This window comes from Camarhynchus parvulus, chromosome 5 (assembly GCF_901933205.1).
Source record: "Camarhynchus parvulus chromosome 5, STF_HiC, whole genome shotgun sequence".
NCBI lineage: Eukaryota > Metazoa > Chordata > Aves > Passeriformes > Thraupidae > Camarhynchus > Camarhynchus parvulus.
Window position 1 is genome coordinate 39,006,987 of NC_044575.1, and position 20,390 is coordinate 39,027,376.

A 20,390-nucleotide genomic window follows, 5' to 3' on the forward strand; every position below is an offset into this window, starting at 1 on the left:
CTATCTACATCAGTTTAACGGTCAGCTATTCTAGCCAAGGCTTGGGCAGGAGCTGAATCCTAGCAAGGCCCAGGGGTTGGAGTGGGATTATCTTTAAGGTCCTTCCTAACCCAGTCCCCTCCCTGATTCTGTCACCCAAACAACCTTCTGCTGTATTTCAGTCAGTACCAAGGTGTTTGACCCTCAAAGTTTAGGGCATTTATTTTTCAGGTAACTTGTTTGGGCTGTAAAACAATAAAGTTAAACCAGAGGGTTTGGGCCTCTTCCCCTTTAGGCCACAGCCTGTGACTTGAATGGTGAAGGTTCCATCTCTGTGCAGTGCAAAGTTCCATCTTTGTATACGGCAAACCCCTCCTGGTTCCTGTAGGAGACAGGCTATTTGATGTTCTTGGCTCTGGTAGCATCTGTCCTCTCAAAACCCATCTCCCACCTTCTCAGAATTAAAAGTTTTGCTATGGGACAGATGGTCCACTGGACAGGCTTGTGCATTACAGTGACATCTCCTGGACGTGGGCAGGAGCAGAGGGCACATGCCAGGCACAGCCTGTGTTGTTGCACACCAGAACATGCTCCCGGACCTAAAATGCAGTGGTTCTACCTGTGGCAGTGTCCTTGCATTTGGGTCCACTTCATGCACGGACTGGTCATGTGGATTTGCTTGGAAAAGTCAACTGACACTTTTCCAAGGCCAAGAAGCCACCTCCTGGCCATCCCACACCATCCCACTCTCTCTCAGGTGCAGTGTGGACCACTACTGGAGCAGAGCTGAAGGGATCTCCTGCTCCTGGGGCAGGGCTTGGTGCCGGTGCTGCTGCCGCCCGTAGCCTGGGAGTTGTGGGGCTGTTGCCGGCCGCACGTCCTCGGTCCAGCCAGCCGTCGGGCTGCATCCCTCGCTCCGCAGGGCGCACACACGGATCCCTCCCGCGGGTAGCTGGAGCTGGCTGTAGAGCCGCAGTTGCGTAGGAGCCCCGAGGACGGCCGTGGCTGCTGGCACACAGCTCTAGTTCGCTCGCTGGCTGCTCCAGCCCGAGGCTGTCCCGTGCCCACCCAAACCCGCACACGAGGCGTCTGCAGACAGGCGCGCAGAGCCCGCCGGCGGGGGATGCGGCAGTGCCCGGGCACCGGGCAGGGGCGGCCGCTCCCTCCCTGAGCCCCCCGTGCTGGCGGCTCTCGTGGCCTCGCTCCTCACACGGCCCCGCCGGGCGGGCGCCGGGGCCGGGAATGCCGGCAGGAGGCGCCGCGCGGCCGCGGGAGCGGCGGGGCCGGGCCGGGCGGGGCTGTGCGGCCGGACGGTGCCGGCGCCGCTCCCGCCCGGTCACGGCCCTGCAGCACCATCTGTCCGCAGCAATGGGCAGAGGGATGGAGCCCCTCTGCTGTGAGAAAAGGCAGCGAGAGCTGGGGCTGATCAGCCGGGAGGAGGGGGCACCTCAGAGCACCCTTCCCCTCCCTAAAGGTCTCAGTGTAAGCTGGAGAGGGACATTTTACCAGGGCTTGTGGTGATAGGACAAGGAGCAAGTTTTAAACCGAAAGAGGATTTGGATTGTATATAAGAACATTCTAGAATGAGGGGAGTGAGGCACAGGAACAGGTTGTCCAGGGAAGTGATGAATGCCCCATCACTGGAACTCTTATTGGACAGGGCTCTGAGCAACCTGATCTAGTGGAAGGAGTCCCTGCACATGGCAGTGGGTTGGAACTAGATGACCTTTAAAGATCCCATTCAATTCAAACCTTTCTGTCATTCTGTGGTTCATGGTGCCATCCCATGGTTCCATCAGATGGTTCTTGTTAAACATGTGAGCCCACCTGGCAACTTTCACTTGCAGGCCTCTCTGCTTCTGAGATACCTGAGGTAGCTTAACAACCAGGACCACCAGCAGGAATTTCCAGGGTGCCAGCAAGCCTCCTCCAGGACGTGCCCATCTTCTGTTTTATGAGATCCACATTCACGTCATAACTCTTGTGCTCCTTCTCACACTCACGAGTAGTTCAGGCCAGAGCTATCCCCAGAGTGATGTGATACCATATTTTTCCTGGATCCCAGGTAGGTGAGCTGCATTACTTTTCCATTGTTTAGATGCTCGTAACAGCTCTCTGGTGCCCTTCACATATTACCCCAGTTCCCTCTGCCAAGCCACCCTTTCCTCTCCACTCCTAAGGAAAGGTAGGTACCACTTTGCCCAAAATTACCAGGCCTGAGCCAGTGGGGGATAAACTGGCTGGGAGTCCAGCTACAGTAGTTTGGTGTGAGTGCTCTACACTGCATGCCTGACTATCTTCTTCTTGCTGGACCCCTGACAAGTGTCAGGACGCATGGGCAGTGAGAACTGTGTTCCCCAGAAGTGTTTTGCCAGCTCCTCTCCCCTCTCTCCTGCAATCAGCTCATCCCAAAGAGGTTGAGCAGGCCATCATGCCCCTTCAGAAGCTCCCTCTTCCTTTCCTCCTCATCTTCTGACCCACTGCCCCATCCCCTTGTAGGCAAGGTATGTGTGCAGTGCTGGGGACGGGCATCCAGCCCCTCCCTCCCTTGGCTTGCAGCAGAGGATGCTTGGGGGTCATTACTTTGCATTTTCATAGTATTGTTCTCACATTGTCTATGAAAAATTGCCTCCTCTGCCCTTCTTGTCAGCGGCGGAGGGCAACTCCCTAGCTCTGTGGTAAGTGGTATTAACTAACCTTTGCCAGTGACCTGTCTCTCTTGTTTCATTTTGAGCCAAGGGCAACAGGTATTCATTTGTCTTTGTCCTTATTGGTTCTTCTACTCAACTTGCTGGAAAACAAGCCCCAGAAATCCCCAGCCTTGATATTTACCAAGAGTCATGGAAACTGCTTTGATTACCATGGGTGCCACGCTCTGCTGAGTGCTCCTGGCACCAGCAGGGCCCATCCATGGCTGGGTGCAGGGCTGGAGCCAGGGAGAACTGTGCTGCCAGGATGCCCACAGAGAAATGAGAAAAACCAACTGCTGCTTCCCTGAGCCTGGAAGCATCCCCTGTCTCCCCAGGGCTTTGCACACTTTTTGCTTGTTTGTGATCACTGGTTGCTGGCAGTTGAAGTGGGGGAGGGCAAGAAGGTGAGAGGTGGGCACAAGCAAAGGGAATGGGTCCATGTGCATCCCATGCTCACACGGAGGCATCATGCTCCTGCTGGGCTCAGGAAACTGCTCTGTGGGCAGAGCTGGGTGGGTCACTTGTCCCTGGTTAGGGGCATGAGTCTTCCCACACCATGCAGCTGGTGGGGTAGCCAGGGTCATCTCCCAGGTGGGTGATGGAGGCAGGCAGGGCAGCTGCTGCCAGAGGTGTAGCCAGGCCCACAGGCAGGGAGCTTGCTGTCAGCAGCTCTGTCACCAACACTTTCCATATGAGGAGAAGATCCTTCCCTGCAGCCAGGAGGTCTTGCTGGTCAGGGACACCAGGAAGGGCTGGAACCCATGACATAATGGCTGGAGTTTGCCTCTTCTCTGCATCTGAATCCTTGGGAGCACCTGTCAGCTCAGGCTGACTCCTCCACTGCAACAGAGTTGTAATTCCAGGCACAGCCAGTGCCTGTGATGCTTCCCCAAGCCTCAGCACCCGTGACAGCCTCAGTGGCTCTGACTGCATGCAGCTGGGTCTCCTGCCCAGCACAGCTACTTCAGCTCCTCACCACACACTTGGGGAGAAGGTGGTGAAGGAGCTGGTGCTGAGGCTGGCAGGGAGACACAGAGCAGCTCACAAAGGCCAGAACCAGGCTTTGCAGCTCATGCATCACCTGGGGCTGAGTTTAGGCTGAAGATGCAGTGTGTGCTTGTGAGATGAGAGAGCTTAATGATGTTGAGCCTTTGGTTTTATCTGTCAGGGTCAGCAAGAAGTTATTCCCAATTAGCTAAAGTGGTGGGCTAATTTGGTGGTGAAAAACCTTGCTCCAGATGCCTTGCTGTGGAGTTAAAGTGGGTTTTCTTTGGTTTGGTTTAAGTGGAGTAGCAAACTCAAGTAGACTTCAGCCCAGGGACATATTTGGTAGGGCAGGCAGTGGTATGACTGCCTGGGCTGAAAATTTGTTTGCGAGCAAAGCCTACCCAGGGGGCAGGGAGTGAGGCCAGTTGTACTAGGATGGCTTTAATGCTGATTAAGAACATCTGCCAAGGGGTTTGTGGAACTTCAGTCACTTCCAAGAAGGAAGGAAGGACTTTCCCCTCTCCAGTCCCGTGTCCTGCTCTACTTGTGCAGAGTGTAAGTGGGGTGCCATGGGGATTGGAGAAAGGTTGGGCCCTGAGGAGAAGGAAAAGCTTTTGCTGCTCAAGGCGGGAGTTGGGTCACTGAGGGTGAGACTGACAGCTCTGCATTCCTGTGTAGTTCAAGGGATTCTGCTAGACAAAAAGGCCCTAGGTGTTAGCAAGGGGATGGACTTTTCCAGCCCTGGCCCACAGCATTGTGCCCTGGAGCTCCTAGGAAATACCAGCATGAATCTACTTCCAGAAGCCCACATGGGTTTCAGCAGAAGCAGTTTGGGTCTGCTTGACAAAAGGGTTTCACAGCAGCCTGCCACGTCTCAGATGAAGCTTCAGGAACAGGATTGTTTGCCAGTAACCACCACCTTTGCTGATGTTATCTAGTTTCTGCAGAATGAACTTGCTGAGTTGTCATCTGTGACACTGTCAGGGGAAGTCCTGACTCCTGACACTGCAGTTCCTGCCTCTGCTTTGCCATGGCCCCAATTCCAGCAGCATCATCTGGGCTGGTTGGATTTTCTGGATACCTGCTTGTGCTGAGATGTCATGGACTTGTCAGAAAGAACTGGGCAGCAAGGCTGTGCTGCAGGCTGTGGGCTCTCAGATCCAATGGAGGCACCAGCAGGCTAACATGTAGTTTCTGGCTGAGGATAAAATGGCTACTGACAGCTCATCTATGCAAGGTGGTGCTGGACACTTGGTGACCAGACAAGCAGCAAGAGGGGGTTTGCACTAGAGCTAATGTGTGGGTATTGGCAAGTGCCTCTCAGTACGTGGGCTGCTGACTTCTGTGACAGAGGCAAACTCCGTGGGTCCCAAGCAGAGGCGCTGCTGCATTTTGCAGGTGTTTGCCAAGTGAGGCATCCCTTTTCTTCTGTGCAGACCTTCCTTAGAGGCAGTGACCTGTTTCACTCTCTAGCTCCAGACAGCGGGTAATGGATGAGTGGCTAAGGCAGTCAGGTGCTGGTGCATGCTGGTACTGCTGTATGACTGGGCAGCACAATGGCACCCCGTGCAGGCAGCGTAACAGGCTGGCAAAGCCAGACTCACTGGTCCAAACAAACCCCTCAGCTGCAGGTGCAAGGTGTTCTCCATGTCTGCAAAGTGGATGTAGGCACCCGTTCTGCTGTCTGTTGAAAACCTGCAGGTTGCTGGATCATGTGCACAAGTTTTAGGAGCAACGCAAGCAGCCGGTGTAGCCTGTGTGACATGGAGCCTCATTCAGGCAGGGCTTTGGAGCAGCACATTTCTTCACCTGACAGCAACCATCTGCTGTGGCTGCAAGGTCCCACACTGCTTGGCAGCTGAGTTTGCTTGCTGGGGTAGCAGCAGCTCTGCATTTCTCCCAGCCATGGTCTGGAGTGTGCCTAAGTGCCAGCTGGTACCTGGGTGGTTTGGATGTGAGTGTCAAAGGGTTCAAGGCTGTGCTCCAAATTCAAGATAGAGCTACCTGGTGGGTCCCTCTCACTGAGCAGCAGTGGGGAAAGGAGGAAGGCTGCATGAGGAATAGGATGAAGAAGAGTACATCCATCCTTTATAAGTGTAATGCCACGGTAGATGGGGGGAAGCTTCCCTGGGCTACTGTGTGCGCTTCTGTCTTTCCTGCTATGAAATCAGTAGACATCCAAAGATAGGTGCTGACCTAAATGAGGGCTGCAGGAAAATTTCCCTATGCAGGGACTAAAAGTCCCAGTAGTTTAGAGTGGAAACTAGTGAAATACCGCGTGATAGAGATGTGCAGAGCAATTCCTGGCTTAGAGATAAGTCTGTTCCTCTGCTCACCCCCTCACAAGATGTTCAAAGAAATGGAAAGACAACTCATTTCACACTGGTAAACTGACACACTTCTCACAGAGCCAGCAAACTGGTTTATGCAGGTGGACAAGATGCCCTGCTGGCCAACAGTTTCAGATGGCTCACAAAGGATTAGGTATTGAGATGAAAAACAAGGATGCCCAAAACTGAAGTAAAAAACTTTGGCTTAAATAAGATAAAAGATGGCATGATTCTTGGACATCTACTTTGGGGTTCAGGTAAAGAATGGTGGCAAGGAGTTTCTATTTTCCTGTCCCTTCTTTGAAACCAATTTGGGCATCATTCATGACACCAGGAGGACCAAGTCTTCAAGTCAAGGCCTTGCACCATCACTGCTGGCATGGCTTAGGGTGTAGCACATCTCTCTCGTCCCATCTCCAAAGCACCACGAGGGATGAGGTGCCATGGGAGGCTACAGGTCACCTGTGTCTGGGCACTGGTTGGCAGCCACATACAAAGCTGTAGGAAAAGTAGCCATGTCCCGGGAGGCTGATTACAGAGCACCTCTAGCACCTCTCTTGCCAGGGTTCCAAAATGCAAGGGTGGAAAGCACAGGATTGGTGATGATCTGAAACGGCTCCCTCTCCCTCCCTCTCTCCATCTGCTGCTCCGAGCCCTCAGGGGAAACCTGTGGGACTTTACAAGCCCTCTGAAATAGCCAGCACTAAGCAAGTCTCCCTTGGTGTTTGGGTGTTTGACCATGGGCCTCCTTCCTTGTGTTTCTCTCAAAAAGGCATTGAAGAGCCCTGGACTCTGGAGGATGGACCAGGTTTGGGTCAGGAGCTCAGCCCTGCCACTGCCTCCCTCAGAAACCTGCTCTGGGACTCTGGGTTGTCTCCCAGAGAGCTGGCAGCAGGTGAGAGCTGTGTGTGCCAGGGTGTGACAGCACGTGCCAGTGCACTGTGCAGGCCGATGGGTCTTATGCCCATTTGGTAACTCTGCCACTTGGCTCTGCCATTCAGTGCTTCTTGCACGGGCACCAAGTGTACCTTCTGCACAGCTCCCCTGTCCCCTCCTGCACAGCCACTCTGCCCCACGCTGCCTCCGAGGTGCTGGGCTCCAGCACCGCTTGTACAAGCACAACACGTGCTTGGGCACAGCCTCACTGCATGTGAGCCCATCAGCACAGCTGCTTGTGCTGCACACCTCCTCCAGTCATGCTGCGTGCACTGAAGGATTTGGGCAGCTCTTGTTCCTACCAAATGGGGTGGAGAGAAGGGAAAACTGGTGTACACACCCCCATAATCCCAAGGTGAAGCAGATCCCATTGGAGTGAATGTACAGTACTAGCATGAGCGTTGTTCACAGCTATCTGCTGCTGAGGTGGGTGTCTCAGAGTCTGTCTGCAAGAACATGCTCTAAATAAGCTGTACTCAATCCTTGGGAGTCTTGAACATGTTTTGTGGTGATGGGTGGTGTTGAAGGACATTTTCCTCTGAATGGAGTCATGAAGCAGCAATGTAATACATTCAAGAGTCATATATTAATTTAAGAAACACCATGCCATGGATCATGGCTTCAGCCAAAGCCTTGTGAACATCAAATCCTCCATCAGGCATTGTTCATCCCCTGGGAGCACAATATTTGCTGCTTGGTTGCTGCAGTTGGATTCACTGCAGCAGCAGCAGAGTCCCAAGGTTGAGTCCTGTTGCTGAACAGCCACATGTGCTTCTCCTGCTCGTGTATCGCCTGGAAATGCACACACTGGGAAGCACAAAGGAAGCTGGGGCCATGGCCCCTTACCATCACCAGTAAGTCTACCCCTGGGTGGATCAGCCCTTCTGGTTAAACGGGTCACTGCCCTTCCTCTTTGGGCCTTCCCCGTCATCAGTGAACGAGACTGCCAGTGAGATGAGTCAAACCGTCAGACACCATCTGCACCCTGCACACAGCACGTCCATGGATAGCTCACCTGGAGGGCTCAGCCCAGGCAGCGGAAGCACAGAAACCCTGGCTGACTGGGGGGCGTCTGGTAGCTGAACCTTTTCGGTGTCCCAGGCGCAGCTGGGTGATCTGGTTCATTTCTGACTGATCCCAGAAGGTAGGCAAGGCCTGTGAAGACAGCAGTGAGAGGAAGTTGGCCTTGAATGGATGTACTCTACCAGGGTTTGAGATGTGCTGACCTGGAGACTCTTGTAAGTGTACATCTGAGTACTTGCTTCTGAGCTGCTAAGTCCTTGCCAGGAACAGATTAGAGGTTGCTCAACTAAATACACAACCAGTTGATCTGTACAGGACAGGAGAAGGAGAATGTGGTCCATCCCTTCAAAATAGCCTGGGGTAAACTCTAATAATTGGTGTCTTGAGACTGAAAGTCCCCGATGTGCAGGAGGTCTGACCCTGCCAACCTCCTGTCAACCCTTCAGCTCTAGCCAAGCTTGCTCTTCCTCTCCAGTGGGGTCAGATGGACCCATCTACCTGGAACCTGGTGTCCATATCTAGAAAGCTAGCACATTTGGCATTTTCTTTCTACAGTTTCCTTCTTTTAAAATATGGACAAAAAATAAAAGCATTACTAATGACATTCAAAAAAACCCACATGAAAGTGGCAAAGCCAAATACCAAAGACCTAGAATTTGCCAGAAATGGGTTTGCCTGGGCAGCCTGGCTTCAGCTGTCTTGTGCATATGATCATTTCCTGCATTTTGCCATGGATTGCCACCTCTTCAGCACCCAGGCTGGACCTTAGCTGGAGGGAGCAATAAGCTGGACAGCTAGGCTGCCTCCTTTCTTAGCAGGGCTGGGAAACTCCTATCAAGTTGGTGAAGCCAAAGACTGCAGAAAAAAAGGTGGTTCTCCAAGGTAGACAGCTGATGCCTCCCTGGAGAGCTTGGTCTGTGTCTACCCCTGCCTTGAAGTTACTATGTGAGTTGGTGAGCCACATGAGCAAGAGCTTTCACAAGAGAGCCACGTCTTCCTCATTTCCCAAGCTGCTTTACAGAAGTGCTAAAGATTTGCAGATGCAGTCACAGACATCAGGATCTGGGGTTTGACTAAACTAAGTGCTGTATAATGCCAAAACCATCAAAAAATTTAGATCCTAGTTGGTTCAAAATGTGTATCTAAAATGAATGAGTACTTATGATCTAAATCTCCTTTGTCTCTTATTTTGCACCTGTTAAATAGGTATAACTCCATTTCTTCATCCTCAGCTCTGGACCCGAAAAGGAGCCTGAGAAAACAGCTTCATTAGTAACCCTGGAGCAGTCACTCAGTCCTGAAGTGCCGAGCATTAGAAAGAGTCCATGAAGAAATGGAAAAGCAGGATGATGGAGCACGCTGACTGCAGGACAAGATGGAGGTATCACGGCCATGCCAGGGAATAAGCCCTAGTGGATCATACACACAGCTACAGAGCACAGCATGTTACACAGCATGAGGGCATAAATGCAGTGTGATTTAGGGATTTAATTGTGGGATTTCCATACTTTTGAGTGCTTGACTTACAGCCCTTGTCATTTATCAGACATTCTGGGTGTAAAGTACCTGTTTTCCTGTACTTCGGCTGGTTGCACCCAGTAAGGACTGAAAGTGTTCGTGTTTGCTCTGTGCCAAGTGGGATGAATTTGGTGGGACTATGTTTCAGCTCTCCTGGCACAACCTCACTCTCACACTCAGCTCAGTCAAGATGAAATAGCCCTGGTGACAGAGACTGGGGAAGCTTCACACGATGCAGACAGGACAACAGGCACTGGCAGAGCTGGACATGGCAGAAGCATCTGGTAGAGAGCAGGGACTTTGTTCAACACAGCCATTCTCAGCACTGATTTTTGCAAAAGTCTTCAAACTCATGAGGAATTATAAACAAGTCATTGCAATTGTCCAAATATTGTCAGAAATTATTTGCATAAAATGCTACATTTGAAGCAGAAACAACCTCGGTGGTTTACAGGAGGCTGAAGTTGGTAACTGCTCTAGGCTGGATTTTTAAATAGCACTCTGCACTGAATGGCCTTGCAAACGAGATGAATGAGGCTGAGATGCTGTTTTGAATGTTGCTGTCATAAGCCTGCTGCAGGCAAGAGCTCTGGAGCAGCAAGTTTACAAGAAAACTCCAGCACTCACCTGTGCTGAGGAAGCTGGTTGCACAGGTGGGACATAGGGAGAGAGGCTTTGAAGCAAAGCTGGTTGAAAAATACCCCATGTGGTCTCTTGGTTCTGAGGAACCCATCCTAGTAGCGCACTTTTTTCTACCCCCCCCGCTTTTTTTTCCCTTTTTCCTTATTTAAAACCTGGGAACATAATTCATAACATAATCCATCCCACAGAGGCAGGATTCAACTTGGATTTCTTTTGAGAGAGGTTTCTTCCCAGCCACTTCATATAAAGGGGCTTGAATAACTTTCCTGAATTGCCCATCCCAAGGTCTTCCTAACCTCATCTTGCTTCGAATATCAGACCTCCACCTTTCCTGCTGCAGTTGGAACCTGCTGGTTCTTACCCTGCTTTGGCTGCACAGGAACTAGCTGGCCACCCTTTCCATTACAACATATGAAAGACTGTTCCTTCCTCACCACCCACTTCCCACCCCCAAGACTTCTCTTTCCTAGGCTAAATGGGCACAATTTCTTCACTCCTTTCTCTTAGGGCAATATTTTTGTGTGTTTATCCTTTGTATTTTCTTCCAGACTACGCCACTCCTTGGCCTGGGACTCTGAAAGGGTCCTGCACAGGCAGCACAAGGCAGTCATCTCCTCCTCCCTGCCCAGAACCCCAAGTCAATACCTGACCCCTTTGCTGCTAGCAAAGCTTCAGTTTTCAACCCCTGCAACCCCTGGATTTTTGCCTCCTATTCTGCTGCCCCATGGGTTATTCCCCAGATCTTCTACCTACAGCTCGCTTCACTTTACATTTGCATTTGTTCTTGCTGACCTGCATCTTGCTGCTTTCCAACCATTTCTCTGCAGATCACACTGAGCCCAGGCAGGCCCCGAGTCCCTGCAGCCACTCTGTCCTGGGAGAACAAGACTTCCTTCAGCATTGCCTGCTGTAATTTACAAGGGACAAGTACAAGGTTGGTCCCGTCCTTCCCCTAAAAACCTCTGGAACCATCCTTTCTCCATCAAGCTGCTGGTATGGCAGTAGCCTAACATTGGTGAGTTTTTCCCAGTGCCGCTGACAGTGATTTCACAGCTCCTGTGGTTAAGATCAAAGAAAACAAAATGATTCCAGAGAAGAAGTCAGGGAATGTTATTCACAGTGTAAATTTAGTCACCCAAGTCATGCACCGAGATTAGGAGACTGAGTCCTGAAGCTCTCCCTCATAGAGGGGGGGAGCCTGGGCAGAGGCAGCAGGAAATCAGCTCCCCATGCTGTGCCTGCAGCAGGTGCCCAGGTCAGTTCCCACAAAGCTATAAGCAGATGCTGGTGGAGCCATACTGGTGGTTTCTGCTGCTCTGGGTTGGGGGAATCACATCTCTGAGCAGATAAATGGCAAGGGGCTCTCTCTGCCTGTGAGGAGAAAACATGGGTCCAGACCAGCCCAGAGAAGCATTGTGAAGGTTCTGCCCATCTTCCCACCAGGAGACACTTGTCTCTCTTACAGATGTTCAAAAGTGGCAGGAATTCATTGACATCATGGCTAGTTCAAGAGAGAAGAGTGTGTTTGGACAAGGCAAGGAAAGGGACACTCTCTTATTCCTGCTCAGAAAGACCAAGTGTCAGACCCTCTCGCATGCTGTTGCTCTCTCCTGAGATATCTTCATCAGCTGTTCATAAAAGCCCAGCTCTGGGCAAATCAAGGTGCACTCAAAACCTTCCTCCTCCTCAAAGTACAGCCTTTGCCATAGCCACATTCTGGACAGTTTTGCACTGACTGTCCAGCTCCTGCCAAGACACTCAGCTTCTCTCTCTACCTTCTGCCAACAGCCCCACCACCTTCCCAACTGCCTCCCAGACACTGGCTCTGCTAGGTACAAAAGGAATGAGTTCAGCTAATCTGTCAAATAATGGAACAAGGATATTTTTTTCTGAGGAAGGAGCTCCCTCCATCCAGCAGCCTGCAGAGCTGGACAGGCCGGGCAGTCTCTGAGAGCTGCTCACCAGCAGAGGAGTGTGGTTTCCTCAGGAGAGCGGGAATCCAGCAGTGTGCTTCCTGGAAAGGAAGTGCCACACAGGGTTGCAGTGTTCAGAGGAAGTGTAGTGATGCAGTGAGCTAATGGATCCTTCAAGGGTTGTGCTGCTAGCCAGTGCCTTGGGAGGCCTGAACTCAACACCTCTCACCTCACTGGTCCCTTTGGCTACCCCATTTCTGGAGCCAGCAGCACCAGAAGAGCCCTGCATGCTACAGGGGGGCTGCACTTCCAGGAAATTGGGTTCCTCAGTTGGGTCACGCCAAGCAAACCCTTGCAGCCATGTTAAAAAGTGGTGGATCCTAGCATTTCAATACAGCACACCAGGAGGAAAAATATACTCAGTGCTGTGAAATGTTCAGATAAAAGGGCGAAGAGTAGAACACCAGTGGTACAGGATGTTTCTAAAAAGGGAAATGGGTCAAATGGAGTAGTTTTGCTATTGGAGCTAAATCAGGAGATTTCCCTGAGCCACCCAGCCTGCAGCAGTTCTTGGTTTTGGCCATGTTTGCTCCTCTGTTGGCTCCATGAGTGGCAAGGATGGGAAGAAATGCTGGCAGTGCCCATGCAAGTCTGTACTGTCTTCCAAGCTCATGCTTCTCTGCAAGTGTGTTTTCTGTGCTGCAATATAGAAATTATTTCCAATACTCTTTCCCAAATGATGACTGCATCTCAAGTGCCCTTACCTATGTCCTGCTGCTGAGACTTGCTAGCTGTTCCTGCCTGAGGCAGGAGAAACTCAACCAAAAGACCCACAGACAGCAAAAACAGTAAGCTGGGAACTGGGAATTGCTGTTTTCCACAGGAGTGGGTTACTGTAGATGGGTTCATGCCTGTTTCTAGGTCTGCTCCTTATTGCACGTGCAAGAACTTAACGCTGCACATGCAGCTCTGAAGTCATGTGCTTCCGTCTGTGGATGGCAAGCCTGTTGGCATGTGGCTCACCCTGCTGGATCTGGTGACGTGAGCAGATCAGAAAGCGAATGGTCCCTGCTTTGGCACTTCCTACTCCTGCATTGTCACCTCCAGAGCCACTAGCATGGAGTACTCTGAGGGTACCCCTGAAGCACTGCTGTCCTAGGGGCTGATTGCACATCTTTAGTCTTCTGAGACTCATACTAAGGGTAGAAGTAGTCCCAGGGAACACGGACTGGGGGACAAAGAAGGGGATCCAAAGCAGCTTCTCCTTGCTCCTGTCTGCATGGGCCGATCCATAGATTCTTACATTTCCAGCACTTTGTCTGCCAGGGCTGCTATTCCCTTATGGCCAGTGGTGACATACTAATGGATGTTTTAAAGTGCTAAATAGCTTTGCTTTACAGAAAATACTAGTCCTACCCAACCCAGTCCAAATGTTCTATGATCCTGAGCTTTTCTTCTTAACTGGGACTGGTGCTACATCGTGCCCACATGAGCCACCTGCACGAGCAGTGTTGATGTGGCAGCTGCCAAGGGTGCCCGTCCCCTCCCCGGGACCCGCGTCAGTGCTGCCGGGGGCGGCAGGAGCGGGTGGGTGGCTTGTGGGGACATGTGTGCCTGCTTGGGAATTTCCTCAGCTGTGCTGAGGGGATTGAGGCTGCCTGGGGCTGGACTGACCTCCTGCCTGCATAGGGTTAGCATGGGACACAGTAGCCCTGGAATTTCTGGGGCTCCCAGTGTCACCTCCTCCGCACAGCCCTCCTTTGAGGGTCCAAGTTTCACAGCCAGAGCTGGGGCTTTTCTTTCTTTCCATCTCTGCTGTTTGTCTCAGAGAAAACCCATCGTGCTGTTTTTCAACTGCCTGAAGGTGTTTTTCGGGGGTTTTTCAGGCTATTTTGAAGCTCGTTTTTCCCAGATGTGCTTTTTTTTCTTCTTCTTTTTTTTTTTTAATTGGTTTTAAAAAAAAATTTCTTCTTCTGTAACTTTACTTCTTTGCCTTAAAGTTTCCGGCCATGTGACTTTCAGCTTACATCCCTGAGGTTCTGCGAAACCACAGGAGGCTGAGACCTAAAGACCTAAAGGGAGGTACAGAGGCTGTGAGAGGAGAGGCAGCGAAAGTGTCGGAGTGCTGGGCAGGAGGACAGAGAGCTTCTGGGACGGGTGAGAGTAGGAAGCCAAGGGCCACATCAGAGGTGACACAGGAGGACAGAGAGGCAGAGAAGCAAGACAGAGAGCAGGCACATCAAGAGCACAAAGGAAGCTGAAGAGACCCTGGGAGCCAGAAGCAGCAGCTATGCCCCACAGCTCTGACAGCAGCGATTCCAGCAGCTTCAGCCAGTCTCCCCCTCCCAGCAAGCAGGTAAAGCAGGGGCCCTTCCCCAGCTCTGCCCAGCTACTTCAGGGTGGGCCACGGGTGGGCAGGAAGTAGGGTGGCACCCATTGTCTGTGTTTTCACAGTGCAATATGGCTGAGCTTTCTAAGAATGGCTGTGGGGAGAGAGATGCAGGGCTCAGCCAGGGGCCCTGGCAGAACTCCAGCCACTGAGCTGGCTATGGGCAGAGAGAGATGGCCTGGGTCTCTGAGGCTACACCAGGGGCCGCTGGGGGCCCAGGACCCCCAGGCATGGTGGATCCTGTGATACATGGCAGGCAGGCAGGAAGTTTTGGTGTGATTTGGTGCTCTGGTGAGGAGCCTGGGCAGGCACCTCCTGGCTGTGGAGCAGGGCAGCTCAGGGGCAACCTGCCTGCTTCTCTGGACAGCACTCAGGACCCAGAAAAGCCTTGCTACTTTGGATCTGCTTTCTTTACTGTTCAGCCTCAGCAGTTTTTCATGTCAGTGATGCTTCACAGAGGGATTTTGTTTTGTTGCATGGCATACCTTAATGGTAGGTCTTTTGCTGGCAGATACAGACACGAGTCTGAGGTATTCTCACTGCCGTTTCTGGCTAAACTTTATTTTGTCTGTCATTTGCCACTTCTCTAGGGCTGGCAACAAGAGCAAGTGCCTGAGACTTTGCTCAGAAATCTTGAGGTTCATCAAAGCAGATGATTTTTGGCTTCCAAACAAGGATGGGAATGCATCCTGGCTTGCATCCTAGTAAAGACAGGGATAAAGCACAAGGTTTTCTAAAGGATAGGGACTGGACTTGATGCAGGATATGGGAGGTGCTATATCTGAGACATTTTCAGGGTATTGAAGGCAAGGATAAAACGGTTAAGTTCAAAGAAAAATATCTTGGGTTTGGGGGAGGGGGGAGAGGATGTGGACAGATAAATGGGCTGGGAAGATAACTTTTGTGGCTGAGTTTTGTAGTCTTGTGGAGAAGTAGTGGTGTGAATGTTCAAGAGTCCACAAGAGGGGCAGTGCAATATGAAAATAGAAGATGAAAGTCTGTGTGACAGTTTCAACTGTCAGAAGGCAGCAGAAGGACCAGATCTCAGCAGAGAATGGCTGGTGCATGAAGCTGATGCCCTGAAGCCTGGAGACCTCTGTTCTCCCCTGCCTAAGGCGCTTGGGAGTGTTGCAGTCAGCACTGCAGTCATTGCTAACAGGAGACTCCAGAAAAGAGTAAGGACAGAGATAAGAGAGGTGGAGCAAATAAGAACTGTCTTAAAAACAAAAGCTCTGAGTCTGTCTAGTTAAACAAAGCAGGGGCCATATTGTGTTGTGAGGGTCTGCAACAAATAAAGCCTGAGACACTAGGGTGATGGAGAAGGGAGGGACCAACAGGGGTGAAAAGAGGAAAACACAGGCTGAATATCTGGAAAAATGGTATAGCCAAGGACCTGGAATATCTGCAGTGCCATTGCCCTGCAGAGAGACAGGAAAGGAAATGGTTTTCTGTAGAAGAATTAAAATTGTCTTTTTTCCAGAGGGAGGTCCTTACTCTGGTATGTCAAATTATATCCCAGGCCAGTGTGTTGGTGAAGAAAGTGGTCATTTCCCAGCTGTGCTGGGATCCCCAAGGATGTCAGATGTGCCCCTCCTGGCAACAGGGTACTAAAGGCATCACACATCCCCTGGACCACAGCTTTATACTGGTGTGGAGGGTGTGTCCTGTGCTCCAACGATGTTATCTGCTGTGCCCCTTTCCCAACTACTGCCCTGCAGGAGGAGGGTAAGGGAGAGAATACCCAGTCATTTCCATGCCTTGTTTCCCTAGGACTCTTCTGATGACATGAGGAAAGTCCAAAGAAGGGAGAAGAATCGCATTGCTGCCCAGAAGAGCCGCCTGAGGCAGACCCAGAAAGCAGACACACTGCACTTGGTGAGCACTCCCACCCTTTCTCCTCCCTGGTGCTTAGAACTCATAGGAGACACCTGTGCTTTTCCCCTGGGACTCGGAGCAGCGATGCTCAGTGGAGTCAGGACAGGAGAAGTGAGGCCAGGGCAGGATGTAGGAGTCAGTGCTTGCAGGAGAGCACACAGCCCAGGATGACTGCCACTGAAGCGTTTAGTTTTGCAGCTAGTTTTGAATCCATCTTTATCTCTCAGTCTTTCATTAGTGATTTCCTTTCTCAGCCTCTTCTGACTGAGCTCTTTGAAAGCAGTCTCACCTGGCTTGGCTCTCCCCAGGTTTGAGATTCATGCCACCACTTATGCAGAGGTACAACAGCATACAAAGATACTTTTCTGTGCCACTGTGGGCACCCCCAACAGCTCTTCCCAGTGTGAAGGATTAGTTATCTGCCTTTCAGGGGGATGATCACTTCTGGCTGTGTGTGTTTGGGCAGGTGTATGGGGTCAGTGCTGGAGTATGAGGGCTGGGATGCTCTGCATTTTGCACATTGATAAATGTGTCCCATGTATTTTGGGCCACGCATGGAAAGGATGAAGAACATGCAGCTTGCAGGGGCAGAAACCATCTTTATCCCTGTGCTGGGCTTGGCTGTCTTTTGAAAAGTGGTAGCTGAGCTCATGTTTGAAAAAACATCCTTTGATTTAGCAGTCTCCATGTTCCCATTATTGGAAATAATTATTGAGAATCCAGTTCTGAACCTTCCTCCTTACATAGTGCCCTTAGTCCATGGCTGGAGCTAGGTTTAAGGGAGAGATTTCACTCTTTTCTCAGTAGCTGATGAGCCTTCTCGAACTGACATGGTTCTAGGCTGATTGCATTACATCAGCCTGCAGCAATGGCTCTGGGCAGCTGTATCTGAGAGAGGTGAGAAAATACCCTTTCCTTGGGGTCAGTGCTCTCTCTACAGTAATCCTAGAGGTAGGTATGGGCTCTGAGCTTCCCTCAGGAAAACCCTGCCTAGTTGTGCACCAAGCAGGATTGGGCCGCTTTTCTTAGAGCACTTGCTTATGAGATTACTGTTGCTCAGCTACCACTGATAGCACACAGTCCCTGCTTTCCCATTGGGATGGGGCAGTGGGGCTAAGTCCATTTTAGATCCCAACAGGCAGATGCAAAAAGGCAGGGAGGCAAATAGGAGATGGATGGTAAATTTCTGCTAGGTTCTTTTCAGTTCCAGTGGACAGTGACCCCCTATTGCTCCTGGGTTCATTCCCTGAGCACCCTTTGCCTTTGCATGTTTCTGCATCAGGGACTTTGTTTCTCTGATGTGGTTCTTCACAGAAAAGCATGGCTCCTTTTGAGCTATGGTGGTATGAAAGGAGCCACCAGCTCCATCTGCCCCAGGGTTTTCTAGCTTGTGTTTTGAGGGGAATGAGTCATAGGAAAGCTGGGACTCCTGGCCCCTGGGTGATTCCCATCAGTTCCTGAGTTCAACAACAGTCATGATTTCCAAACCAGATGGTGTCCCCTGAGAGATGCTGTTTGCTGTGTGAGTTCCTGCTGTGGGAGCAGCTGTAATTGCTGGGTGCATTTCAACCTGTGCACAGAGTGGGCACCATCTGGAATCAGCATGGCAGCAGAGGGGCAAGCAGAAAGTTTGCTTTGCAAAGGTGGTGGTGCAGCTTTCCAGAGCCTCCAAGTGCTGGGTCTTGCTTTAGCACTCCCAGCTCCAATCCTCTGCTCTTGCCCAGGCTGCTGGCTTCATGGTCAGTTGATGCCTGCAATGCTTCAGCCTGGAACTGGCTGCACTTCAGCAGAAGCGGAGGTATCAAAGGCTTTGATGCTCTCAGTATTGTTGAGACAAGGCTGAGCATCATTATTAACCCCTTTGTTGTTATTCTCATTCCTACCAGTATTAATTCAGTTCTTCTGAGGCCTTAGTTTCTCTTTTCTTCTGACTCAAGCGTCTCTTCTTCCTCCCCAAAGGCCGCTGCTTTCCTTGGGGCTAGCAGGAAGCAGTGAGTCTCTTCTTTCCAGGGCCATGACAGGTTTCCTGTGGCAGGTGGTTTTCTGGTTAAAGACGGCGGTTATTCAACGTGCTCTCCCTCGGGGGCTGGGCTGCCCGGGAAGCGCCCGGAGATGTGTGTGTGCATGAGCGGGAGCGAGAAAGCCTGGGCGGGAGCAAGCCACAGGCGCTTCTCGTAAGCCGGGCCCGGGGAGCGTGGCTGGGGCTGCCGGCATCGCACCCACACCCGGCCTGGCCAGCTGGGGGAGGAGGGTTTGCCCAGGCGTGGCTCTGTGATGAATTTACCAGAAATATATCGTTCTGGAAATTCTGTGGGGCAGAGAGGCGAAGGACCACAACTCTCACGTCGCTAGCTCATCCCTGCGGGTCCCATGCTGAGGAAGCCCCTGTGGTTTTGTCTCCTCAGGAGAGTGAAGACTTAGAGAGACAGAATGCTGCCCTGCGCCGGGAGATCAAGCAGCTGACAGAGGAAATGAAGCACTTCACCTCGATGCTGAGCTCCCATGAACCATTCTGCTCCATCCTGACATCCCCTCCACCGCCTCCAGAAGTGCTTTATGCCACACACTCTTTTCACCAACCCCACATCAGCTCCCCACGCTTTCAGCACTGAGCCAGCCAGGAGGACAGCAGCCTGCCAGCTCCACTGATGGCAAGAAGTATCTTTGTGGGGCTAGATTTCCCATCCAGGGGAAGGAATTGGACAGACGGACATTCCTTCTTAAAGTATGTATTCTGAGTGATTTGCCTAAGACTTGCTCCCTGTGCAGAAATGGCAGAGCCACCATGAGGCATCTTTGGACAGTTTCCAGCTTGGATTCTGGTAGGAAGAGGCAGTCACAAAAGGGCACCATCCCCCTTCTCTAGTTCTTGTCTGGGGAGACTCACAGGAGTGTGCAGCTCTGGCAGCCTCCATAAGAGCAGCTGGCTGTGGCATGCAACAGCCAGACCTCCAGGAAGAGGAAAGGGAGCAGGGGTGGAGTAGAAGGTTGGGGGCCACAGAGTGTCAGGGCAAAACTGGTTTATTTTTGTAAAATAAAGATTGAAAATGCTTAACTCTTTGTTTCCAAAATAGGATTTGAGTTACTACTAAGGCCTGGTGTGATACAGTGAAGACACAGGCAGCAGATGGGATAACTTGGGGCCCAGAAAGCAGCCCTGCATGCACAGGAGTCTAACCCAGGGCCAGCAATCAGAGCCCCACTTTTAGAAGGGGGGCCCATGCACGTAGGCTGGGCAGGCTGAGGAACCATGGTTTGTGGGGTGATGAGGTCCCTGGGGAGGATGGGTCCCTCTTTGCTGCAGGGCTCAACCTGGCTAAAGAGTGTGACATGGCATGTAGTACCACAGGTCTCTTCCCTGCTGACCCTCTCAGCTCCCTGCTGCTGGTGGTTATGCCTCCACATGCTCCCTTGCATGAGTGGAGGTGCACTGCCATGTTGTCAGCTCACAGGTCTTGGTGGGCTGGTGGAGCCTTCAGTTTGGCCAGCAGCACAGCTGGGAAGGAGCATCGTGGTATGGAGGGAGCTGGTGGTGTTTTTCTGGAGTGCATAGGAGAGCACAGGACCTAGCAGGACTCTTGCTCCAAGGTATCCTGCTAAGGAATGTAGCTGCAGCCTGCATTCTTTGGCCTTGCCCATCAGTTACAGCTCCACAAAAGGCTGCTGCACTATCTCATGCATTGAAACAGATGAAACCTGAAAGGTCACAGAGGAGGAGATCTGTACTCCTGAGTCTGATTTACTGGAAACACAAGCCAGTCCATACAGGCAGTCTCTGCACCTTACCCCACACCAGCCAGCCCCACTCTGTACACAAGGCTGAAGCCCACCTGCCAGTGGTTCTGTTGCTAACAGTGGCTCAGGACTGCTGCCATCTTCAAGGAGCACCAGCTGCAGTCTTTTCAGCATAGAGTACCACAAGTAGTGCTGCTGAGGAAGGCTTTTAAATTAGGGAAATAGACCAAATTTGTAGATATCCTTCTTGCAGGCACAGAGAAGCAGCCTATTTCCAGATAGGTTTTGGCCCATCATTATAACCCTCAAGAAGTAAAGGCTGTAATGTGCCGTGCTGTGCATATTTTCTCTCTCTGGTTTGCCCTAGCAAGAT

The 20,390-nt window shown here is 51.5% G+C and overlaps 1 protein-coding gene across 1 annotated transcript; it reads left to right on the forward strand.

Annotated features, from left to right (window-relative positions):
* Positions 1–14,308: 14,308 nt before the first annotated feature.
* BATF (basic leucine zipper ATF-like transcription factor) lies at positions 14,309–18,894 on the forward strand. The gene is made up of 3 exons (XM_030949413.1): positions 14,309–14,374; positions 16,178–16,282; positions 18,688–18,894. Exons 1-3 carry the CDS (start codon positions 14,309–14,311, stop codon positions 18,892–18,894), a joined length of 378 nt encoding a protein of 125 aa, XP_030805273.1.
* The last annotated feature ends 1,496 nt before the right edge of the window (positions 18,895–20,390 follow it).

Excerpts from the sequence above, each read along its gene's own strand:
- BATF (XM_030949413.1), top strand. The coding sequence starts at position 14,309 with ATGCCCCACAGCTCTGACAGCAGCGATTCCAGCAGCTTCAGCCAGTCT. Across the intron at positions 14,375-16,177 it reads CTCCCCCTCCCAGCAAGCAG|GACTCTTCTGATGACATGAG; the intron begins GTAAAGCAGGGG and ends TTGTTTCCCTAG. Across the intron at positions 16,283-18,687 it reads AAGCAGACACACTGCACTTG|GAGAGTGAAGACTTAGAGAG; the intron begins GTGAGCACTCCC and ends TTGTCTCCTCAG.